The following is a 26,712-nucleotide window of genomic DNA, read 5'->3' as shown; positions in this document are numbered from 1 at the left end:
GACTCAGTGTAGACCTGGCTGCAGCAGAGGATGTGTGTCCCACATCCTCCACGTGACACATGAGGGAATGGGCAGAGGAGAAGGACTAAGGGGCACGGAAGCTGACAGGCTCATACCCAGGGGTGGGACGACGTGGCTTGCTTATAGACACACCAGGGGACAGTGGCTTTGGGGAAGGCATGGTATAAAATGCACAGATGAGCAAGCTCCTGCAGTGAATTGGTTTCCATCTGATCCTTTCCGGAAGTCCTGTCATACCTGTCATACTGCTTTACTTCCACGTTTCCCATAAAGAGCTTCATATTTGCAGAGCGTCCTGCTTCTTCCTATAGCTTTCCTTGGATTTATTTTAGAGAGGAATTTATTTTAGGGAGGCAAAGTGCATGGCAGAGGGGAAGGGTGTTTGGGCTCAGAGACGGGCAGGGAGCTGGGAGGGCCTCAGGGAGGAAGTTCAGGATTCTCGAAGCTGTAGCAGCTGCCGTTGGGTGATAAACACAGACCCCCTTCATGAAAGGCCTTGTAGCGTTGTCTTCCCTGGGTAACGTAAATGCCCTCTTACTATGAGGAAAGCACCCGTCTTCAGTCGTTGGAAGCAAATAGGTCCTATTGGCAACCTCCGCTGCTGTGCTCTGGGGGCAGCGGTGAACTCAGTCCCTTGGTGCACATTGTGTGGCCTTTGGCAATGTCTGCTTTAGGAGCTGGCAAGCCGACTCAGTCGACAGTGGCTGTAGCAGCTGCACCCAGACCAGCCCCCCACACCCAGAGCCCTGTTGCGTTGGTGTCGACTCCATCCACGGACACACGTTTGCTGGCCAGACAGATCCTTACAGCCCCGAGAAGCTCCAGCCCCCACCCCTTAAGGTAAGTAGGAAAGGTCAAGGGGTTTTATGGAGCCCCTGACATTTCGCCACACAACACCAGGAGGGAGAGCGTGTGTCCCACATCCTCCACGTGACACATGAGGGAATGGGCAGAGGAGAAGGACTAAGGGGCACGGAAGCTGACAGGCTCATACCCAGGGGTGGGACGACGTGGCTTGCTTATAGACACACCAGGGGACAGTGGCTTTGGGGAAGGCATGGTATAAAATGCACAGTGCTGTTGGATTAGGGCAGGATAGCTAAGGCTGTATTTTACCAAGGGCCGAGGAAAAGAAGTGACTGGCCTTAGATCTGTAAACGGCTTGAGACGGGCACAGCAGGTACCGTAGAGAGGTCTGTCAACTTTCAATTGAAAGAAAGGACAACTACAACTAAAAAGGGTAGATTTTTACTCCTTCATATGCCATCTGGTGATGATCCTTTCCCATCTTCGGGGCCACATACAGCTAAGGATGTATCATGGTTCTGTAACATTGCAGGTGCTGACAGTCTCTTTTCTCCATCTTTGATGGTAAGCACAGTGAAGCATCCATTTGCTTCTTCTGTTTACTTGATCTTAGTTGTGCTGGTCATGGTATCTTCAGTGAGGAAACTTTGTTCCCAGATTGTTCAGCTCACAACAAATGCTGAGATAAATCTCTCCCTTGGCAGCTTCCTAAGGTGGATTAAATTGCATTAAATTGGGAGCAGTTGTTTTGCGTGAGGCTGCAAATAATTGTGATTGTTCTAGTTTATAAAGTCTTATAATCTTTGACCTAAATCACAGTGAGCAGCCCTGGTACACATTTCTGGTATGTCTCCCTCCCCCAACTTTTAATTTATGCCCTAATCACAATTGTTAATACTTTATCCCATTTACATTCTTTTTCACTGTGTTTACATATGTGTGTGCACACAACTTTTTTCCTGCTGAACCATTTGAGAGTTAATTGAAGATTGTGACATTCCTCCTAAACATGTCAGTACAAATCTTAAGAACAAACACATTCTCCTATTTAACTATGATACAGTTATCCTCAGAAAATATGACAGCGTTATCTAAGATACAATCCAGGGACAAAATTCCTCCATTGTTCCGATACCCTTTGTATCGGAACCCCTGTATAAAAATAAGGGGGCCAGCCTGGTGCTGTAGTGGTCAAGTTCAGCATGGTCCACTTCAGCATCCTGGGTTCGGTTCCCAAGGTTGGACCTACATGACTTGTCGGTGGCCATGCTGTGGTGGTGTCCCACATACAAAACAGAGGAAGATTGGCACGGATGTTAGCTCAGGGTGAATCTTCCTCAGCAAACAAAAAAATAAAAGTAATATCTTTTCCTTGTAGTTAATAAGCATCTTGTGGAAAGATCTTCCTCCTCAATTTTTTAAGTAAGTTTTTGGTATCAGTTTGAATTCACAGGTTCTTTCCTTCCTCCCCTCTCTATTATGATCTGACACTTTCATTTATTTTAATGCTAGTTTAATGCTTTTAAAAAAATATGTAAAATTGTGAATTTTAGTTTTCACTAGAAATCCTGAGGCAGCCCTGATACACCAGGTCTCTAGAGGGAGACTGGTTTATAGATCTAAAAATCAGAATATTGGTTACTTTAAGTCCTATTTGAGTTATCTGAATGAACTCAAAGTAAAAATTCCTGATTTAAAATTTTCTATACATTACCCTATTGATAACTGTTAGATTTAATCCAACCATTCTGTTTCCCAGTCACTACTTTAGCCTAAGTCTGGGGTCCACAATCTGATATCATATGACAAATTGTGTGGGCTTTTTCCTGGGAAGAGGATCCATAGACTTGAGCAGATTTTTAACAGATCCTACTTTGGATCGTTGTGAAAACTTTCTGTGGTAAACTGCCTTTGTTCTCCACCTAAGTTAGTTTATTTTTTATTTCACTCTCAGTTTGATTTTCTGGATACCTTTTCCTCAGGTCACCACTTTGCTTAGGATGCCACATCTCTTTCCTGACTCATCAGTGCAAATCTAGACACTGTATCCTAGCTTTTCAGACCTGCTCTTAGCCACGTATATTCATTTTCATCTCCAGTGTTCCACAGTCACACCCTTGTTCTGGCCCAACCTTTTTATGGCCTCTCCCACATAGTCTTCTTGGTGCCACCTTTTAATTTTCTGTTTCTTACATTTGCTTTGTTCCCACTCTCTGCCATTTTAGAATTCTTTCTTTGTCCTTCTGTGTCCAGCGTTACTCAGATCTTCTGCATGATGATTTTTCTCTTGTTAATTTCTCCTGAATTCCATGTACAGTTAATTCCACCCTGTTTAGATATTGTTTTTGTGTTTCTTTGGAGTTTTTGTTTAGTTATTTAATGCATATAGCTGATCTGTTCAATGGGTCATACATTTATTGATAGAAGGGACAATATTTTAACTTTCTTTGATTTTTGTAGATACCTGTACCTACTCTTCATGTTTATTCTTTTATCAAGTATTTATTGAGCACCTATTATGTGCCACCCGTTGCAAATGCAACAACAAACAAGACAAACAGAAAACCTTGCTTTCAAGAGGAGGCAGACAATTGGCCAGATGAATCAATAAATTATAATAAAGTTTTTTTTAATGTTTAAAGCTTTATTAAATTTTTTATTGTGGCAAATATACCTAACATAGAATTTACCTATGTAATCAATTGAAGTGTATAATTCAGTAGCATTAAGTACTTTGACCATGTCTTGCAACCATTACCACTATGTATCTCCAGAAATTTTGCATCATCCCCAACTAAAACTGTGTACCCATTAAGTAACCATTCCCAATTCCCTACACCCCCAGCCCCTGAAAAACATCATTGAACTTTTGTTTCAATAACTTTGCCCAGTCTGGGTACCTCATGTAAGTGAAATCATACAACAATTGTCCTTTTGTGTCTGGATTATTTCACTTAGCATTATATCTTTAAGGTTCATCCCTGTTGTAGCATGTGTCAGAATTTACTTCTTTTTTAAGGCTGAATAATATTCTATTGTATGTGTGTGCCACATTTTGTTTTTCCACTTTGTCAGTGTACCTTTGGGTTGCTTCCATGTTTTGGCTATTATGAACAAGTGCTGCCGTGAAAGTATCTGATGTAAAAGTATTTGATGTAAAAGTATCTGAGTCCATGCTTGCATTTCTTTTGGGCATATACCTAGAAGTGGAAATGCTTCATTATGTGGTAATTCTGTATTTAATTTTTTAAGAAACTGCCATATTGTCTTCCACAGAGATTGCCAAATTTTGCATTCCCACCAGGAATGCATAGGGGTTCCAGTTTCTCCCTTTTTGCCAACATTTATTGTTTTCTGTTTTTTTGCTAATAACTATCCTAATGCATATGATGTTGTATCTCATTGTGGATTTAATTTTCATCTCCCTAATGATTAGTAGTGTCACTATATTTTCATGTGCTTAATAGTCATTTGTATATCTTCTTAGAAGAAATATTTATTCATGACCTTTTCCACTTTTTAATTGGGTTTTTTTTTTTTTTTTACTTTTAAGAGTTCTTTAGATATTCTGGATGCTAGTCCTTTACCAGATACACAATTTGCTTGTATTTTCTCCCATTCAGTATATTGTCTTTTCAGTGTGTTGATTGTGCACTTTGGTACAGAGATGTTTTAATTTTGATGTAGTTCAGATGATGTATTTTTACTTTTGTTGCCAGTGCTTTTCGTGTCATATCCAAAATATCATTGCCATTTCCAAAGTTGTGAAGTTTTCCTTCTATGTTTCCTTTAGCAGTTTTATAGACCTTGCATTTAGATCTTTGATCCATTCTTAGTTAATTTTTGTAAATGGTGTTAGGTAGGAGTCTAATATTGTTCTTTTGCATGTAGATATCCAGTTTTCCAAGCATCATTTGTTGAAGAGTGTGTCCTTTCTCCATTGTGTGGTCTTGAGATGCTTGTCAGAAATTGTTTGACCATATATGTGAGAGAGAGCTCTCTGTTCTATTTTACTGTTTTAGCTATTTGTCTTTATGCCAGTACTTCACTATTTTCATTCAAGAAATATGAGTCCTCCGTCTCTGTTCTTCTTTTTCAAAATTGTTTTGGCTATTCACTGTTCCTTGAGGTTTCATATGATTTTTAAAATAGGTTTTTCTATTTCTGAAAAAGTATCACTGAGTTTTTTATAGGAATTCTGTTGAATCTATAGATCACTTTGGGTAGGATTGTCATCTTCACAATGTTAAGTTATTCAACCTATGAATGTGGGATGTCTTTCCATTTATTTGTGTCTTCCTTAGTCAACGTTTTACAGTTTTCAGTGTATGTTCTTGCCTCCTTGCTTAAGTTTCTTCCTAAATGTTTTATTCTTTGATGGTATTGTAAATGAAATAATTTTCTATAATTTTCCTTTTGGGTTTTTGATTGTTATTGTACGAAATTGCAACTGATTTTTTGTATTGATTTTGTATCCTGCTACTTTGCTGAATTCTTTTATTAGTTGTTACAGTTTTTTCTTTGAAATCTTTAGGGTTTTCAACATAGAAAATCATATCTTCTATGAACAGAGATCATTTAACTTGTTTCTTTCCAATTTGGATGCCTTATGTTTCTTCTCCTACATTGTCATTCTGGCTAGAACTCCAATATTGTTTTGAACAGAAGTGTTGAAAGTAGACATCTTTGCTTTTTTCTAATTCTAGAGGAAAAATTTCACTCTTTCACTGTTGAGTAGGATGTTTGCTGTGGATTTTCAATATATGGCCTTTAGTATGTCAAGATGATTTCATTTTATTTCTACTTAGTTGATAAATATTCCTACTCATTCCTCCTTAGTTGAGTGTTTTGATCATGAAAGTGTGTTGAATTTTGTAAAATTATTTTTCTGCATAGTATTAGTTTGCTAGGGCTGCATTTAAAAAGTACCACAGACTGGATGGCTTAAACAATAGAAACGTATTTTCTCACAGTTTGTGAAAGCTGGAAGTCCTAGGTCAGGGTGTCAGCAGAGTTTATTTCTTCTGAGGTCTTCCTCTTTGGCTTGTAGATGGTCATTTCTCATGGTCTCCTTTCTGTCTGTCAGTAAATAAGTTTTCTCCTCTGATAAGATCACCAGTCATTTTGGATAAAGCCCAAACTAATGACCTCATTTATATGAGGTCTTAATTATAATTATATTTATATAATTATATCTTAATTATAATTATATCTTTGAATTATATCTTAATTATATCTTTGAAGACTGTCTCCAAATACAGTCACATTCTGAGGTACTAGGAGTTAGGACTTCAGTGTATGAATTTTGGGGATATACAACATAACATCAGTTGAGATAAAAATGTCATTTTTTCCCTCTTCATTCTGTTAATGTGGCATATGTGCTACCTTAGGTTTGCTAGTTTGCTGAAGATTTTTGCAGTGATATTCATAAGGGATATTGGTCTGCAGTTTTCTTTTACTATAGTGTCTTTGGCATTCAGATAAAGGTAATGCTGGCTATATAGAATGAGTTTGAACTGTTGCCTCTTCTTCAATGTTTTGAAAGAGTTTGAAGAAGATTGGCGTTAATTCTTTAAATGTTTGGTAGAATTCACCTCAGAAGCCATCTGGTACAGAGGTTTGGGTGTTGGGTGGTTTTTGGTTACAGATTTAATCTCTGTACGAGTTGGAGATGTGTTTAGATTTTGTATTTCTTTATGAATCAGTCTTGGTAGGTTGGGTGTTTCTAGGAATTTGTGCGTTTCTTCTAGGTTTTCCAGTTTGTTGGCATATAACTGTTCATAATTGTCTTTTATAATAGCTTTTATTTCTGTAAAGTCTGTAGTAACTTCTCACTTGCATTTATGATTTTCTCAATTTGAATCTTCTCGTTTTTTCTCTTATTCAGTTTGGCTGAAGACTTGCATTTTGTTGATCTTTTTGAAGAACCAAGTTTGCTTTTGCAGATTTTTTCCCATTATTTTTCTATTCTATATTTTATGTATGTCTGTTTTAATCATTATTTTCTTCCTTCCGCTAGTTCTTGTCTATTTGCTTCTCTTTTTCTGTTTTTTTTTTTTCCTTTTGTTTGTATTTAAGATGTAAGTTTAGCTTTGTTGATTTGAGATATTTCTTCCTTTGTAGTGAAAGCATTTGTGGCCATTAATTTCCCTTTTAGGACTATTTTTGCTAGATCACACAAGCTTTGGTATGTTGTGTTTTCATTTTCATTTTTTCTTAAGGTATTTCCTAACCTCTGTGGTGACTTCTTTGACATATTGGGTGTTATATTAATTATGTTGTTTAATTCTCACATATTTTTGAATGTTTTATTTCTTCTGTTACTGATTTCTAATTTTGTTGGAAAATGTATTTTGTATGATTTAAGTCTTTTACAATTTATTAAAATATCTTTTTGGCCTAACATAGTCTATCCTAGAGAATGTCTCATTGCACTTCAGAAAAATGTGTATTCTGCTGTTAAGTAGAAGGTCTCTATATGTCTTTTAAGTCCAGTTGTATATAATGTTGTTCAGGTGCTCTGTTTCCTTATAGAGATACTGTCTGGTTATTCTGTTCATTATTGAAAGTGAGGTGTTAAAGTCTCCAACAATTAATGTAGAATTGTCCATTTCTGTCTTCAATTCTGTCAATTTTTGCTTCATATATTTTAGAGCTCTTATGTTTGGTACAAATATATTTATAATTGTTACATCTTCCTAATGAATTGACATTTTTATCAGTGTACCTTTATCAGTATATCAATAATCTGAGACTAACATACATCATCTTTGTTTTTTTAATGGTTTTTGAATTTAAGTCTATGCTGTGTGGTATTTGTATAGCTTTTCTGCTCTTTTTTGGTTGCTATTTGCATGGAATATCTTTTTCTATTCTTTCACTTTCAAACTATTTGTGTCTTTAGATCAAAAGTGAGTTTCCTGGACAGCTTGTTGTTGGATCCTGTTTTTTGGTATTTTTTTTGTTCATTCTGTCAATGTATGTCTTTGATTGGAGAGTTTAATCCATTTACATTTAAAGTAATAGCTGAGAAGGAAGCAGTTTCCATTGCTATTTTGTTAATTGTTTTCTCTATGTCTCATAGGTTTTTTTGCCCCTTGTTTCCTCCATTACTGCCTTTGTATTTAGTTGATTTTTTTGTAGTGACATCTTTGTGTCCCTTCTCATTTTCTTTTTTGTATACTTGATAGATGTTTTCTTGTGGTTATTATGGAGATTACATATAAGATCCTAAAGTTATAACAGTGTAATTCTAATTGATACCAAAATCACTTCAGTCACATACAAAAACTACTGATGGTAATCCTCAGAGTAAGATGTCAACAAGATGGCAGACTAGGAAGTTTGATGCTCTTGTTTCCCCATGGAAACACCGAGTACATAACATACAGATCAAAAATAGCTTTGTAAGAACCACTCAAGTGCCCAACCAAGAAAAAGCTGCATTCAAAATGATAGGAAATTTCATGCTGTTTCCTTGCCCTTATCCCAGCCCCGCTCCAGTACAGCACAGCATGGTTGGGAAGAAACTACCAATTTTCATTTCCTCCCCCAGGCAGAAGTAGAATAGAACTAGCTTGCAGTGTTCTGTGGACACTGGTAGGGGAAGTATCTGGAGACTGATAGTACACTGGTAGTATCTGGGGACTGCCCTAGGGTCTGGCTTTTCTCTTGCTCAACTCAGAGTACTAATGGGAATGGTGACATAGTTTAGAATCAGGTTTGAGGCCACATAAAGGAGGGCCAGTTCCACAGCTTGTTAGAACTGCAGGAGGTCTGCAGTCCTATGGTCATCAGGGGACAAGAGATTACTGGAAGAAGAATACAATAGAATCTATAGTCCTGAGAAGAAGAAGGGTGAAACCTTGTTATATTAAGATGTTTAAAGGCAGCTTTACATACTGATATTTGAAATAAAAGTACAGGCACAAACTGAGGAAAGAAACATCCCCAGAAAGTGTTTGAGAGAACCCAGAGCTTTTAGGCCAAGCTGATTGTGGAGGCTTTCCCCTGCTTTAAGCCAGTCTACAAAGACTGGGAGAGGTAGCTGTTTATTCAAATACTCATATTTCAAGAAGAAATCTCAGAGCATACAAAAGAAACAGGAAAATCGTTCATTCATAGGCACAAAATAAATCTCCACAAACTGACCTTAAAGAAACAAAAGTCTTTGACTTCCATAGGAAGAATTTAAATCATCTGTCTTAAATGTGCTCAGTGAGTTACAAAAGAAGTTCCAACAGACAACTAAAGAGAAGACTGATTTAAGAAATCAAGAAAATGATTTAAGAACAAAATGAAAATATTCACCAAAATTTTAGTTTTTAAAAAGCTAAAAAAGAAATTCTGGAGCTGAAAAATACAATAAATGAATTGAAAAATTGACTAGAGGGGTTCAGCAGTAGACTTTATGAGGCAAAAGAAATAATCAACAAACTTGAACAAAGCTCATTTCTATTTGTTGAGTCTATGGAGCAGAAAGAGTAAAGAAAAGTGAACAGGCCCAATGTAACAGAGACTTTGTAATAGTATGTCAGTGGACCAGTATACGCATTAAGGACATAAAAGAAGAGAAAGAGAGAGAGAAAGGATCAGAAAGTTTATTTGAAGAAATAATGGCTAAAAACTTTTCATATTTGAAGAAAGAATTGGATATTCAAAAACAAAAAGTTCAGTGAAGTCCAAGTAGGATAAACCCAAAGAGAACCATATCAAGACACGTTATAATCAAAATATCAAAAATCAAAGATAAAGAGAGAATTTTGGAAGCAGCAAGAGAGATGCAACTCATCATGTAAAACGGAGACTCCATAAGATTATAAACGGATTTCTCAGCAGAAAACTTATGGGTTAGAAGGCAATGGAATGATATATTTAAAGTAATGATGAAAAAACCATCAACAGAGAATACTGTCATTTGACAAAAATGTCGCTCAAAAATTAGGAATAAATCAAGACATTCTCAGATAAACAAAAGCTGAGGAAGTTCATTACCATTAGGCATGCTCTAAAGAAATTCTAGGAATGATATCAGCGACTTGGCAGAGTGAGCTGTTCCCTTTTTCTCTCACCGTTTGAACTACAACTAAATGGACATTTGTTGACCAATAGAGGGTACCCACACAGCACAACAGGACACCTGAGAGACCCATGCAGCTATGCATATGAAGGTAGATGGACTGGGCCCTCAGTGAGTAGTGGAGATAGGTGAGTACTCCCCCACTCTTCCCTGGCAGACCTGTGCATGCATGTGGATGCTTTCCCAGCCAGTGGGAGCGCCGTAGCGTCACTGCAGTTCTGCAAGGGGGAACATGCCTTGGCTTGACTGTAAGAAGAGGCAATGGCAGCTGTAGGCCACATGTGAATGCTTTCCCGGCTGATGGGAGTGTCTGTTGTGCCACTGTGGTCCCAGTGAGTGGTTCAGGCTTGGATCCTACAAAGATGCCACACCAGCAAGCACAGCAGCGGCACAACCATAAGAAGAGTTGGTGGCAGATATATGCATGTGTGCGAATGTTTTCCCAGCCAGTGGGACTGCCCATATTACCGCTATGCCCCACAAGTGGGAACATGCCTCAGCATGACTGTAAGAAGAGGCAGCGGCAGCCCTGAGCCCCTTTGCAAATGATTTCAGGGCCAGCAGAAGAGCCCGACTTGCCGCTGCGGTGCTCACACGTGGCCCAGGCTCAGAACCCACGAAGAAGCCCAGCTCAGCAAGCACAGTGTCCAGTGCAACCATGAGAAGAGACAGTGGCAGATCTAAGCACATGTGTGAATGATTTTCTGCTTGATAAGAGAGCCATAGTATCACCACTGCCCCACAAGTGGGAATACACCTCAGCACAACAGTAAGTAGAGGCAGTGACAGCCCTGAGCCGGGGCACAAACGCTTTCCCAGCCTGTGGGAACTCCCACCATATCTCCAAAACTTCCAGTACCTGCGGGGGGAAGAATCAGAAACAGTTCCTGCTTCCACTCAGTAGTAGTGGGTGGAATCTTTGACCTGACGCTTCTGCAAATGCTCCAACAAAGGATTAGGTCATCAAACACAATGAGAAACTGGAGCAAAAATTGAGAGGAGAAGAGAAATGACAAATCTCCAGAAAGCAATCCTGAAACCACAGAAATTTACAATCTAAATGAGAGAGAATTCAAAATAGCTGTCATAAAGAAATTGAGCGAGTTACAAGAAAGTTTGGAAAGACAGTTCAGTGAACTCAGTAATAAAATTAATGAGAAGGAATACTTCATGAAAAAGATTGAAGGTTTAATGGAATACTACTCAGCCATAAAAAAAGACAAAGTCATCCCATTTGCAACAACATGGGTGTGCCTGGAGTGTATTATGTTAAGTGAAATAAGCCTGAAAGAGAAAGACAAACACTGTATGATCTCACTCATATGTGGAATATAAACCAACACATGGACAGAGAAAACTGGACTGTGGTTACCAGGGGCAGTGGGGGTGGGGGGTGGGCACAAGGGGTGAAGGGAGTCATATATATGGTGATGGACAAACAAAAATGTACAACCCAAAATTTCACAATGTTAGAAACCATTAAAACATCAATAAAAAGAAAAAAAGATTGAAGGTTTAAAAAAAAACAAGCAGAAATTTTGGATATGAAGAACACAATTAATGAGATAAAAAATAATGTAGAATCCTTACAAAAATGGAGCTGACATTATGGAGAAAAGAATTAGTGATTTAGATGAGAGAAGTATAGAAATGTCACAGGTGGAGGAGGAGGGAGAAATAAGATTTAAAAAAAATGAAAGAATTCTTCAAGACATGTCTGACTCAATTAGGAAAAGTAACATAAGGATTATAGGTATTCCGGAGGGTGAAGAGAGTAAGAAGGGAGCGGAGAGCTTGTTCAAAGGAATAATAGCTGAGAACTTCCCAAACCAGGGGAAGGAACTGGACTTACAAATACACAAAGCCAATAGAACTCTTTATTACATCAATGCTAAATGGCTTTCTCCAATGCATATAATAGTAAAACTGGCAAAAGTCAGTGACAGAGAAAAAGTATTAAGGGTGGCAAGGCAGAAGAAAATAACCTACAAAGGAACCTATATCAGGCTTTCGGTGGATTTCTTGGCAGGCACTTATAAGGTAGGAGAGAATGGAATGATATATTTAAAATGCTGAGAGCAAAAACTTTCAGCCAAGAATACTCTATCCAGTGAAACTATCCTTCAGATACAATGGAGGAAAAAAAGCTTTCCCAGATAAACATAAGCTGAGGGAGTTCATCACCACTAGACCTCCCCTACAAGAAATGACCACGGATGCCCTCAGACCTGAAACAAAAAGACAAAGTTCTAGAAAGCTTTGAGCAGGGAGAAAAATGGACAAAATCAGAAAACTTTAGCTCTCTTCAGAACAAGATAGGAAATAATTACAACTTTAAAGATAAAGGGAAGAATATCATCAAAAGTAGTATAAACATTTCAACTTACAAACTCACAACACAAAACAGAATAATTCGTGACAAGAATAATTTAGAAGGGGAAGAAGAAAGGGATGGAACTTGCTTAGGGTAATGGAGATAGGAGGCTATCAGAAAATGGACTATCTCATCTACAAGATCTTTTACACAAATCTTGTGGTAACGAGTAAACAAAAAATCAGAGCAGAGTTACAATTTGTGAATAAAGAAGAAAAGCACTGCAAAAAACTACCATACTGAAATACAAGGAAGATAAACAATGGAAATAGAGAACACCCAGAAAAAAGAAATAAAATGGCAGTATTAAGCCCTCATATATCAATAATCATTCCAAACAGAAATGGATTGAATACTCCAATCAAAAGACACAGAGTGGCTGGATTAATTAAAAAACAAGACCTAACAATATACTGCCTCTAGGAAACACGCCTCAACTCTAAACAAAAACGTAGGCTCAGAGTGAAGCAATGGAATATGATACTCCAAGAAAATGGGAAACAAAAGAAAGCAGGTGTTGCTATACTTATATTAGACAAAGCAGACTTCAAGATAAAAATGACAATAAGAGACAAAGAGGGTCAGTATATAAAGATAAGAGGGACATCCCACTAAGAGGATGTAACACTTGAAATATATATGCACCTAACACAAGAGCACCAAAGTATATAAAGCAACTATTAACAGATCTAAACGGAGAAATCAACAGCAACACAATAATAGTAGGGAACCTCAACACCCCACTTACATCAATGGACAGATCATCCAGACAGAAATTCAACAAGGAAATAGTGGATTTAAATGAAACACTTGATGAATGGACTTGATAGGTATATAGAGAGTATTCCATCCCTAAAAAGCAGAATACACAATCTGCTCAAGTGCACATGGAGCATTCTCAAAGATAGACCATTTCTTGGGAAACAAGGGAGCCTCAATAAGTTTAAGAAGATTGAAATCATGTCAAGCATCTTTTCTGACCACAATGCTATGAAACTAGAAATCAACTACAAGGAAAAAAATGAGAATGTCACAAATATATGATAACTAAACAACATGGTACTGAACAAGCATTGGATCAATGAAGAAATCAAAGGAGAAATTAAAAAATACCTGGAGACAAATGAAAATGAAAATACAACATACCAAGTCTTACGGGATGCAGCAAAACTGGTTATAAGAGGGAAAATCATAGCAATACAGGCCACCTCAAGAAACAAAGAAAAATCTCAAATAAGACACCTAACAGAACAAACAAAACCAAAAGTCAGCAGAAAGAGGGATGTAATAAAAATTAGTGCAGAAATAAATGAAATAGAGACTAAAAAGAGTAGAAAGGATCAATGAAACTAAGAGCTGGTTCTTTGAGAAGATGAACAAAATTGACAAACCCTTAGCCAGACTCACAAAGAAAAACAGAAAGAAGACTCAAATAAATAAAATCAAAATGAAAGAGGAGAAATTACAATGGATACTGCAGAAATACAGAAGATTATAAGAGGATACTGTGAAAACTATATGCACAAATTGGATAACCTAGAAGAAATTGGTAAACTCCTAGACTCATACAACCTCCAAAAGTGAATCAGGAAGAAATAGAGAATCTGAGTAAACCAAGCATAAGTAAAGAGATTGAAACAGTAATCACAATCTCCTAAAAACAAAAGTCCTGGATCGGATGGCTTCTCTGGAGAATTGTACCAAACATTCAAAGAAGATTTCATACCTATCCTTCTCAAACTTGAAGTTGAAGAAGACAGAAAGCTTCCTAACTCGTTCTAGGAGGCCAGCATCACACTCATACCAAAACGAGGCAGGGACAGCACAAGGAAGGAAAATTATAGGCAGATATCACTGATGAACATCGATGCAAAAATCCTCAACGAAATATTGGCAAATCAAATACAGCAGTACATTAAAAGGATGATACACCATGATCAAGTGGGGTTTATATGAGGGACAAGGGATGGTTCAGCATCCACAAATGAATCAGTGTGATACACCATATTAGCAAAATGAGGAATAAAAATCACATGATCTTCTCGATAGTTGCAGAGAAAGCATTTGACAAGATCTTAACATCCATTTATGATTAAAATATTCTCAATAAAATGGGAATAGAAGAAAAGTACCCCAGCATAATAAAGGCCATATATGACAAACCAGCACCCAGCATCATACTCAACAACAGTGAAAAACTGAAAGCCATCCCTCTGAGAAGAGAAACAAGACAGAGGTGCCCACTCTCACCACTGCTATTCAACATAGGACTGGAGGTTTTGGCCACAGCAATTAGGCAAGAAAAATAAATGAAAGGAATCCAAATTGGAAAGGAAGAAATGAAAATCTCACTGTCTGCAGATGACATGATTCTACATATAGGAAAACCTCATGAACCCATCAGAAAACTATTAGAAATATTCAACAACTACAGCGAAGTTACAGAGTACAACATCAACTTACAAAAATTATTTGCATTTCTATACGCTAATAACAAACTAGCAGAAAGAGAAGTAAAGAATACAATTTCATTTACAAATGAAACAATAAGAATAAAATATCTAGTAATAAATTTAACCAAGGAGGTGAAAGACCTGTACACTGAAAACTATAAGCCATTATTGAAAGAGATTGAAGAAGATGTAAAGAAATGGAAAGATATTCCCTGCTTGTGGATTAGAAGAATAAACGTAGTTAAAATGTCCATGTTACCTAAAGCAGTCTACAGACTTAATGCAATCCCAATAAGAATCCCAATGACATTCTTTGCAGAAATAGAATAGAGTCCTAAAATTTATATGAAAGAACAAAAGACCTCAAATAGCCAAAGGAATCCTGAGAAAAAAGAACAAAGCTGGAGGTTTCACAATATCTGACTTCAAATTATACTGTATAGCTATAATAATCAAATAGTATTGTACTGCCACAAAAACAGACAGAGATCAACAGAACAGAATTAAGACCCAGAAATAAAACCACACATATATGGACAGTGAACCTTTGACAAATCTTCATCAAGAGTATACAGTGGGGAAAAGAAAGTCTCTTCAATACATGGTCTTGGGAAACCTCACAGCCACATGCAAAGAATGAAAGTAGACCGTTATCTTGTACCGTACACAAAAATAACTCAAAATGGATTAAAGACTTGAATATAAGATCTGAAACCATAAAACTGCTAGAAGAAAATATAGGCAGTACACTCTTTGACATTTGTCTTAGCAGCATCTTTTTGAATACTGTGTCTTCTCAGACGAGGAAAACGAAAGAAAAAATAAATGAGACTACATTATACTAAAAAGCTTCTGCAAGGTAAAGAAAACCATCAACAAAGGAAAAGACAGCCCCCCAACTGGGAGAAAATATTTGGAAATCATATATTCGACAAGAGGTTAATTTCCAAAATATGTAAAGAAGTCATACAACTCAACAACAGAAAAACAAACAACCTGATCAGAAGATTGTCAGAGCATATGAACAGATGTTTTTCCAAAGAAGGTATACAGATGGCCAACAGGTGTGTGAAGAGATGTTCAACATCACTCATTATTAGGGAAATGCAAATCAAAACTACGAGATATTACCTTACACCTGTCAGAATAGCATAATTACCAAGACAAAAAATGACAAATTTTGGAGATGATGTGGAGGAAAGGGAATCCTCGTACACTGCTGGTGGGAATGCAAACTGGTGCCGCCACTATGGAAAACAGTGTGGAGAGTTATCAAAAGATTAAAAATAGAAATACCATATAATCCAGCTATTCCCACTACTGGGTATTTATCCAAAGATCTTGAAATCAACAGTCCAAAGAGATTTATGCACTTGCATGTTCATTGCAGGATTACTCACCATAACCTAGACATGGAAGCAACCTAAATGCGCTTCCACCGAGAATGGATAAAGATGATGTGGTATATATGTACAATGGAATACTACTCAACCATAAAAAAAAGACAGAATCGTCCCATTTGCAACAAGATGGATGGACCTTGAGGGTATTATGTTAAGTGAAATAAGGCAGAAAGAGAAAGACAAATACTGCATGATTTCACTGATATGTGGAAGATAAACAAACTCATGGATAAAGAGAACAGATTAGTGGTTATCAGAGGGGAAGGGGGTGGAGGGGTGGATGAAAGGGGTAAAGGGGGCACATATGGATGGTGATGGATGAAATTAGACTAGTGGTGTTGAGCATGATGCAGTCTATACAGAAACTGATAATAATAATGTATACCTACATTACACAATGTTATAAACCAAAAGAGAGAGAAAAAAAAATACTAATGGGAGTCCTTCAGGTTGAAATGAAAAGATGCTGGACAGTAACTGGAACTTTTGATAAATACAGACTTTTTCAGTAGGTAAATAGTTGGACAAATATAAAAACCTCCACACCAAGAAAAGCTCAGGACGAGATGGTTTCACCAGTGAATTCTACCAAACGTTCTAAGATTTAACACCTATCTCATCAAACTCTTCCAAAAAATCAAAGTGAAGAAAGTATTTCCAAACTCTTTCTATGAAGATAGCTTTATTTTGCTACCAAAGCCAGACACAGACACTACAGATGACATTGGTGCAAAAATCCTTTACCAAATATTAGCAGACAGAATTCACCAGCACCCTAAAAGCATTATACACTATGACCAACTAGAATTCATCCCTGGAATGCAATGATAGTTCAATATCACCACAGGAATGGATATAGAGTTTGTATTGACTTTTTCCCCCCCAGAACTTTAAATATTACATTTCGTTGCCTGTGGCCTCCAAGTTTCTACTGAGCAACAAGTTTATGATCTTAGTGTTGTTTCCTTGTATGTGTCAAATCACTTCTCTCTTGCTTTCAATGTTCTCTGTTTATCTTTGGACCCTTTGATTATAATGTGTCTTGGGTCACTTTGAGTTTATCCCACTTGGAGTATTAAACTTTGTATATTTGTATGTCCATTTATTTCCTCAAATGTGGAAAGTTTTTGTCCATAGTTATTCAAATAATCTTTCTACCACTTTTGTCTTTTTTCCCTATGATGATCCCATAATGCATATGTTGCTCCTCTGAGATAGTGTTCCATAAGTCCCTTAGGCCTGGTTCTCTTTTCTTTAGTCTTTTTTCTTTGTTTCCTAGATTACTTAATGTCATTGGTCTTCTCTTCAAGTTTGGTGATTCTTTCTTATATCTGCTCATCTATGTTGTTTTACCTCTGTAGTGAATTTTTCTAAGTAGTTGTTATATTTTTCTCCTCCAGGTTTGTATTTGTTTCTTTTTTATAATTTATATCTTTCTGTCATTATTATCATTTTGTTTTCATATATTTTTTCACAATTTCTTTTTTTGTGTGTCCATTTTTTCCTTTTGTTCTTTGGACTTATCTAGTATAATTACTTTAAAGTCTTTATTTAGTAGATCGATGTGTCCTTCCTCTGGGATGATTTCTGTCCATTTATTTTCTTCATTTGAATGGGCCATGTTTCCATGTTTCTTGATATGCCTTATGATATTTTTGTTGTTGTTGAAAGTTGTGCATATCAAAAAATTCTTCCAGGTTTTGCAGACTGGCCATGTATGTGCTGGGCCTGTCTTTTACCGAATAGCTGGACTTGCTTTGAGCCTTGGTATTAGCTTCAGGTGAAAGCTTATGATCTTCCTAGGTTTTTTCCTTCATTATGTGTTGACCGAGCCTATGTTTTGCGTTCTCAATTCCCCCATATACACAACTACTTTTGATGTTTAATTTCCCAAAGAGTCTCTTCCCAGCTTCTTCTGGGACCTTATGTGGTCTGTTGTGTATTTATACCAGTGGGTGAGTCCACTAGCTACTTTGAGGAGTAGTGCCTGCTGCTTCTGCTCCGATTGTGTAACTAAGATGTGGGCCATGCCGCTTTTCCCACACCTGAGATCCAAGTTAGGCCAAGCAGTGTCCAATTCTTTAAGAAGCCCCTAACACATTAAAACATTGCAGGTAAGATCTGCTTTACTCTCTCTGGTTCAAGGGAGGGAATTGGGAACCAGGCTGCTGTTTCCAAGTTAAGACAAGGCTTCCTTGGGAAGAGGGTAGATCAAGGGTAAGTAAAAAATGCTGTCAAATTTCCTACCATTTAAATATTCTTTTTCCTTGATTGTCATACTTTTGATTACTGAAGACCTTGATTGTTCTCCAGAGCTTCTATAAGTCTATTTCAGGAGTTTCTGGTTGTTTTTTGATGTCTCCTTGCAGAAATAAGGGCTTACAGCTTCTGATTCACTGATTTGCTGATGTCACTCCCCTTTTTAAAAGTGTTTAAACAGTCAGAGAGGCTAATGAATAATAATATAAGTAAGCAGAGTTTAGATTTTTAGGAAAGAAAAATCATATTGAACACATCACCAAGAAGGTGAATTTTGAGTAGAGAACTCAAGGAAGGAAGGGAAGGAGCCTTGTGCAGGGCTAAGTGGAAGGAAGAGCATGTGCCAAGGCACTAAGGTGGGAGGCCCAGTGTGATGAGAGAATGGCGAGGAGGCTATTGTGAATTGGGAAGATGAGGAGGAGCAGTTGTCACAGCTGAACGCAGAGTGAATGAAGAGGCCAGATCATGTAGGGCCCACTCAGGACTCCTGCTTTTTTCTAGAAGGGATAGGAAAGTGGTGAGTAGTTTTGAGTCCAGAAGTGACATGATCTGACATCAGTTTTACCAGAATCTTCCTGATTGTACTGTTGAGATTTGATTGAAGAGGAAAGTAGGCATGGAATCAGGTAGACCAATGAGAAGCCTATTGTATTAATCTAATCTAGGTAGGAGATGATAGTAACTTGAATGAAAGGTTGGTGACAAGTGCTCCAAATACACCTAATTTTGAACATTGAACCGACAGAATTTCTCTTGGTCCAATTATGGAGTGTGAAAGCAAGAGAGGAGTACAGGATGACACTTAAGATTTTTCTCATGAACAAATGGAAAGGTTTGGGTAGAATATCAGAAATTCAGTTTCAGATTCATGAAATGTGAAATGCTAGTAAGATCTCCTCCAAGTGGAGATGGCAAGGAGACAGTGTTTGGTGACTACACTAACTTATTGCTTGTGTTATAGAAAAAGTAAATTAACTAATATGTAGGTTGATAAGGAAACCAACACAGAAGAACTCTTCCCAGAAGAAGTAGCAAGTCTTCCGAAGGAGAGGCCAAGCAGCAGGGCCCATGGGTCGCCTTTTGTTCGGAGTAGGACAATTGTCCGTTCACAGACTTTCTCGCCCGGAGCACGAAGTCAGTATGTTTGCAGAGTAAGTTGGAATTTGCCACCTGTCTGGAATTGTTCTCTTTTTTCCCTTTTGTTGTGTTCTATTTGTTAGTATTTATGCTAAAATACATATGAGTTCTCAGAAATAATACCAATAAATGAGCACCATACATGTTTGTATATGAAATCAGTATTGTGGTTTCATCTTTCCTCCTCACCCCTTGCAAATCTAACTCCGGATTTCCTCAGAATTCTAATACGTTTCCCGTTGGTTTTCAATGTTTTGTATGCAGCAACTTGTGGTCAGGAAGCAGAGTGAATCGTTTTCATGTCAGTCTAAGGACTAACAAGTTGGAACAGAGAATATCCTGAATTGGGTTGAGATTGGGAAGTCGGGTCACTGAGTGGTTAGAAGTCCTGAAGTGTGGCTCCGTTGTGGCTCCCAGGGAAGACAGCATCCTTGAAGACTTGAGGTGCTGAGATAGTGGGTTCTGATTCCCCCACATGTAAATTTGCACCCCAAGGGTGATGGCAGGAGATGCTGGGTGGTTCTCAGCTTTCGCTGCACTTTGCAGTCAAATCACTTCGGGGGGCTTCACAAAATTCTGGTGCCTGGGTTCCATCCCCAAGATTCATCATTAGTCATGGGTGGGACTGGACATCAGAGTTCTGGGATGCTCCCAGATGATTCTAATGTTGAGAACCCTGAGATAGATGGGGAGGGAGACCTAGCCCGCTGTGGTCTTTGAAGATAGGATGGCATGTTGGAGGCAGAGGCATTGTGACAGTGGCAGCACAGAAGAGGAAAGAAAAGGGAATTTTAAGGGTAAGTGTTCATGACACAGTGGCCTGGACGGGCCATTTGGATTGTGGAGAACGTGGACCCTTCCCACCTCTGAATGGAGCTTGTTGAAGAAAGCACCTTCCCTTGAAGAGGCTGTCAAGGAGCTGGCTCCATTAGGGCAAAGCCAGAGTTAGATCATACAAGAGGAACAGATCCTCACATCTGTGCAGGAGACATCAAGAGTGTGGTGCGGGTCCCTGGGCCCACCTTGGATTCAGTAATTTGCTAAGATTGACAGAAAAGCTGTTATATTCATGATTATGGTTTATTACAGTGACAAATTATAGAAGGAAGAGGGTAGGGCAGTGTTCATAAGAGACCAGGCACGAGCTTCCAGTGGGGTTGTGTGCACAGCTCATATTTCTCTCAGCAGTGATGAGGGACAGCTCGCATGGAATATTGCCAACCAGGGAAGCTTACCCGAGCTTGGTGTCCAGGGTATTTGTGAGTGGTTGGTCATGTAGTATAGGTATTCATCTACATGGGTGACCTTAGTCTCCAGCCCCTCCAGAGGTCAAGCTGATGGCCCAGGGCCCCCACCATAAATCACATTGTTAGCAGAGATTGTGTGGCCTGGCCCAAAGTCTCTGGTAAAAAAGACACTTAGGTAGCACATTCCATGGGCTTACAAGTCACTTCTCAGGAGCTAGGCAAGGACCAAACCTTTCTTGGGGCAAGATTAGTCCTTTACAGGAGTGAACAGCAGGAGTTGAGGCCTCAGTGGCCCAAGCCACCTTTCTAGCATTTTGAAGACCTGCTACTCTTCTCCCCACAGAAACGAGGTGTCCGAGTCGAGACTGTCCTGGGTAGCACAGGGTCAGGCCCGGTGCCTTCTGCCCCGTCAGGCTGCAGCCCTGTGGGAGCTGAGGCTTAGCCGAACACCTCAAGGTACTAGATCCAGGGCCGTCCTCACGTCCCTTGCTTATTCTAGACTCTTACCAAACCACCGTGGAGTAGACTCAAGCCTGCTTATTGAATAGAAGGATAGGGTGGTAAGGGGAGGAAATCCTTTATGCCCCCAGAGAAAGGGGTCCAACTCTTGTGCTGTGTTCTGCACCCTGCATGAAAGCATGCATTTACTGGCGACGCTTTAGAGGCCTCTTTGTTTTTATGTATGTTTGCACTGATCAGGGGGCATGTAAACTACTGTGCCATGGCATTTGCTGAGTATTTTGGATTAGTTGGTGTGGAATATAAGGCCATGAAGGCAAAGAACTTGGCTTTCACACAGATACACATTGATCCTAAAGTGAGAACTCACTACCAAATGTGAAGAAGACATTATTTATTTTTGTTTTATAAAGCAGAACTTTTCCCTTGGTTGGCAAAGCAAGAGTTAGAGGTATTGGCTTGTCCTACTACTGGAATGAGTGTCTGTTTTTGTAAAGCTGTTTTGTGCCCTGGCTCTTGCCAAAGTCAGAAATTCAGCAAATGAGAATGGCTGATAACAAGTGAAAAGTGCTGAGGACAGTGGCAGCGTTCATGATCCTCAATCATATTATCAAGTCACAGTTGGTATTGAGAGGACTGGAATTTTGTTGACTCGATTAGTCTGGAAATGTCACATGGTTCAGTTGATGGATATGAAGGAGTCCTGGGTTTTTTGTTTTGTTGTTTTTTGTTTTAATTGAAACTGTTGGGTATCTTAATTTTTAACTAAAGACTTGGTAGAAGCACTCATAGTTACATATATTTGAGTATCTGTGAGGAAAAATGAAATAATTCAATTCCATTCCATTATTTTAGTAATGAAAATAATTCATTAAGAGAATGAATGCTGATTTTCTGAGAAAGTGCTTCTGAATGTCATTTTTTTTGGTGCAGCTTTATCGTAGTGACAGCGACAGTTCAACGCTGCCCCGGAAGTCCCCCTTTGTTCAAAACACTTTGGAAAGACGAACTCTTCGCTATAAGCAGGTGTGTGCCCTGTAAACTAATATGGAGTCTGCATTTTCTCTGGTAGTCATTTTTACAAACCTTTTTAATAGGTAATATTATAAGAAATTTTTAAGATAATATTAACAAGGTAATATTTTTATTTTCTTACTTACTTCACACATAATTTTTGAAAACACACATAATGTTGTAAGGATACCAAATATTAGTACAGTTCATTCTCTTTATTATTCACAGTAGTTAGAGTTTTTAAAGTCCCTTCAAAACACTGAATTAGCAAGTGCTGAACCATTGATCTCAGGGGAAATACAGGCTTAGGTTCCTTCTGGCTTCTGGTTACATTTTCCTCAACCAATCAATACATAATCTTGGTTTTTGTGTGTTTCTGTTTTAAAGACACCTTATTTAATAGATATTGTTGATTCATTCACATTGAACTCATGGCCAGTGGCACTATTAACTTGTGCCTAAATGTAACTCATCTAACTCACGTATTTTCTCTGTAAGGTATACCTCAACTTTCTTGCATTTAGGAACATTAGACAGTACTTCAGCACTATAATGGCTTTGGAGCCATTTTGAATAGTGAAGTCACCAACAAAAAGCAGGGAAACATGGCACTCAAGTTGTGAAAAGAACTTAATTTACAGTATGAAAGCTGAAAGAAGAAGGTGAGTGTTGCCTTGTTTGACCTCAGGGGCATTGGGTGACTCAGACTTTTTACCACTCTGCACATGTCCATGAATGATGATGAAAACGCCACATGTATTGATTTGGGGGTTACAAATAAATTTTAATAAGTAGGCTAATTTTCAAATACAGGATCTCTAATAATGAGGATCAAGATCTTTCTTAAGATCATAATCTTTCTTCTTCAATACAATATTTAAAGAAAACCATTTCTATATAATAGAAAATTCTTTTTTGACAGAGTATATATAGTTTTAAAACCTAGATTATTTAATATCTAGGATTCTTCTTCATGTTTTTTGTTTTTTTAATCACCAGTTGTTTTCACACACCATGCCACTTTGTAAAGCTTTGCTGCTTTGGCTTGTAAGGTAGTAGTTTCCTGGCTTTTCCATTCAAGTATGCGAAAAGTCTCAGATTTCCATGTGGTAGTTGTACTTAGAGTAGCTGCTGACTGATAATTATAATGCATATTTCAGCTACCAGTGTTTTTCAGTAGCAACATTATTGACATTTTGGGCCAGATCATGCTTTGTTGTTGGAGCTGTCCTTTGTATCAGGATTTTAGCAACATCCTTGGTCTCTTCTTGCTAGATGGCAGTAGCACTTCCCTCCTCTGTAGTTATTGCAATCAAAAGTGCTTCTGGGCTTTGCCAGATGTCTCTTGTGAAACACAATGACCCTCAGGTGAGAACTACTGAGCTACTGTGAATTCAGCAGTGCTCTTTAAATGTATTTGTGTTATCAAATTACTACATATATTTACATTTAAATTATGTTATAATATATACGCACAAAATAGTATTGCGTGTGTGAATAAGAAATATCACACACATGCATTATACTGTCCACTAAACAATGCTGGTATACTAAGGGGTTTATGATTTTGTGGTACTAACTATCGTCACTAGGGTCGTTTCCCATTTGATGAGAACCAGTGGTCTAAAACTGCTCATACAAAATCTTTTTTCATCTTCTGATTTTATTGAACATAGCATATTTTCTTAACTAAGGTTTGTAGCAGGAGGAATGTTTTCATTGCTTGTGTGTGTGAGCATTTGTTTATAACTTTTTAAACTAAAAAGCTCTCACGGTTTCTGATATATTTTCCTCCTTATACACTGAATCATTAAGATCTTTCCATGTCATTATATTCTTTGCAACTTTTTACAATGGCTACATTTTATGATGGCCTTGTTGTAATTTAATTAATTACCCGTTATAAACCTCAGTCGAACCACCTTTGAATCTAAAGTGTCTTTCAGATGGAAATCAAAAATGAAATTTTAGAACCGAAGAAAATGAATGTTTTTAGGCATTTAGTACATACTGAGATAACACTTTAGAAAGATTGTTCCTGTTTTTATTTCTACCAGTTCCATATAAAAGTCTTTGTCTATACTTTAAAATATATGTAGTTCATCATTAAAGCAAACTATGTACTCTTGGTAACCTTGATATTGAAATGAAGATTTAAGTTAATCTCACCCAAATCTATGTTTTTTTAACACCAAGCCATGCATAGGAAACACTTTTCCAATAACTGTGATTGCCCCGTCTTCCATTAATTGTGGAAGAAACTTCTAGAAGGCCTGAGCTTGCCAGCCATGTGGCATCCAGATGCCTGGTTAGTGTGTGTGTTCAATGCTGCTGTCTCCTGCAGTCCTGCAGGTCCTCCTTGGCCGAGCTCATGGCCTGCACCTCCCTGGACCTGGAGCTGGATCTCCAGGCGTCCAGAACGCGGCAGAGGCAGCTGAACGAGGAGATCTGCACCCTTCGAGAACTGAGGCAGCGGTTAGAAGATGCCCAGCTCCGAGGTCAGACTGACCTCCCGCACTGGGTGCTGCGGGATGAGCGATTCTGGAGTCTGCTGAAGGAAGCTGAGAGGCAGGTAAGAGGCCCGGGGCCTGCTTCACGGTCCCTTTGGCTTCCCACGTCTGCCTGGTCACGGTCACTGCCCTTTGCCCCAGTGCTCTTGGATTCTGAAGTAAGCATTTCAGATGATAAAACTGTAATGTAAATGATCCAAGCGCTCATCTCAAGGAGCTGGGTTTCTTCCCGCATGGGCCAGGCACCTGGTCTGCGAGGTGGCACCAACACACATCGTGAGGCTTTGAGGTGCCTGGGCCAGGGGGTGGGGGCGCGGGGGCTGGAGGAAGGAATCCCTGGCCCTGCTGCCAGAATCCCCGTTCCTCGCTCCCTGGGTGCCCTGTCTGTGAGGCATGACTCCAGTGACCCCGAGTAGCTCTTGTGAAGATTCTCTGGGGGGAGTGGATGGGGTGGGCCTCTCTCCCCTCTGGGTCCCCAGAGCTGGGAGTGGCTTCATTCTTCCTTAAAACTAGAAGTAAAAACGTTTTGTTCATCCAATGTTGCTGTTCCAGACAAGACAGACCAAACTTGACTTCCATCAAGAACAGGCAGCTGAGAAGATGCCTAAGAAGGCCTCCAAAGGGGTCTGCCAGCTGTGCGGGCAGAACCACAAAGAGCCCATCCAGGTGCAGACCTTCAGGTATTATACATTTGTCATTATAAAAACTTAAGTATTGAAAAAAACACATGGAAGTTGAGAACAGAACAGGAGCCCCCACTGCTATTAGCATTTTGGTGTTTTCTTCTGATCTTGTTTCTATGTAGTTTTTTATGCAAGTTATGATCATTTATGTTTACTTTTGCATTTACCTTCTTAAGAATTAAAATACCGTATGTTGCTATATAATCTATTATCTTTTTCATGACTGTAATATCATCTACTAAATGTAATTTGCTTACCTTGTCTTGTAACGTGCTGCTTCTTTCAAATATTTGCTATTGTAAATATTAGTAATTCAAATATGTACACATGTCACCTTTGCTTTTTTAAATTAACTTTTGATTGAAGCATACTATACGTACAGGAAAGTGTCATTCTAAGTGTGGTTTAGTGAATTGTCACAGGCTGAACATTACAAAAATCAAAACATTATCAGCATCCCCAGATTCTCCATACATTTCACTAACCACGTTCTTGAATTCTGAAAAGAAACTAGTTTTGCATAGTTTTGTTTTTTTATATAACTGGAATTACAGTTATATCTATACTCTTTTGTACCCAAGTTTTACCTTTACTTTTTTCTATACTTTTAATTTTTATATCCCTATCATAAAATAACATAAGAAACTATCACTGTCTCCCTTCAGTTATGATTTAGAACTCATATTTTTAAATTTATACATTTATTAATAAAACAAACAATTGAGCACTTACTATATAGGATGCACTGTTCTAGGCACTGGAGATAAATCCCTGCTGTCATAGAGGTATCATACTTCTATTAAAATTTTGAAAATTTGTATACAGATGCATTATGGGGATTTAAATTCTGCTTGTTCTGTGAATAAGAAGCTATCCTTGATATGAGAGCCTCCTGCCAGCTTTCGGTGTCTCCATATCATCTTCTAACCTGTAATTCTTTTCAAACCCAGGGAGAAGATAGCATTTTTTATGAGACCAAGGATTACCATACCTCCTCTGCCCACCGACGATGTTTGACGTAGTGCCTTGTACACGTGAAGTGTTTATCTGCCTATTTCCATGAAGTTCTTAGACAAGCTAAATTTGTCTTTACAATATTTGTGCAAAGCTATCAATATACACATTTTGTTTTGAAAGTCTATAAATATGTATTTTATAATAGTGATAGCAACAGGGCTTGGCTTTTCCTTATTGTGAAATTAACATCCCAAGACAGGTTATTTTATAAAAGATCAATTATTGCGCTAAGATTGTAGTTTTTAT

At 38.2% G+C, this 26,712-nt stretch overlaps 1 protein-coding gene across 1 annotated transcript in view; it reads left to right on the top strand.

Annotated features, from left to right (window-relative positions):
• LOC147911647 (protein WWC3-like) overlaps nucleotides 1-26,466 on the top strand; it is a 152,616-nt gene extending 126,150 nt beyond the window's left edge. Inside the window, exons 18-23 of the mRNA XM_087427891.1 lie at nucleotides 696-861; nucleotides 19,386-19,550; nucleotides 22,176-22,268; nucleotides 24,601-24,828; nucleotides 25,319-25,446; nucleotides 26,400-26,466. Of these exons, the coding sequence (XP_087284017.1) occupies nucleotides 696-861; nucleotides 19,386-19,550; nucleotides 22,176-22,268; nucleotides 24,601-24,828; nucleotides 25,319-25,446; nucleotides 26,400-26,466 (847 nt within the window). The remainder of the gene's footprint in view (nucleotides 1-695; nucleotides 862-19,385; nucleotides 19,551-22,175; nucleotides 22,269-24,600; nucleotides 24,829-25,318; nucleotides 25,447-26,399) is intronic.
• Nucleotides 26,467-26,712: the final 246 nt, after the last annotated feature.

Source organism: Ceratotherium simum, chromosome Y (genome assembly GCF_057802395.1).
Source record: "Ceratotherium simum simum isolate JZ-2026a chromosome Y, ASM5780239v1, whole genome shotgun sequence".
Lineage (NCBI taxonomy): Eukaryota > Metazoa > Chordata > Mammalia > Perissodactyla > Rhinocerotidae > Ceratotherium > Ceratotherium simum.
This window is presented reverse-complemented; position numbering and strand designations above follow the sequence as displayed.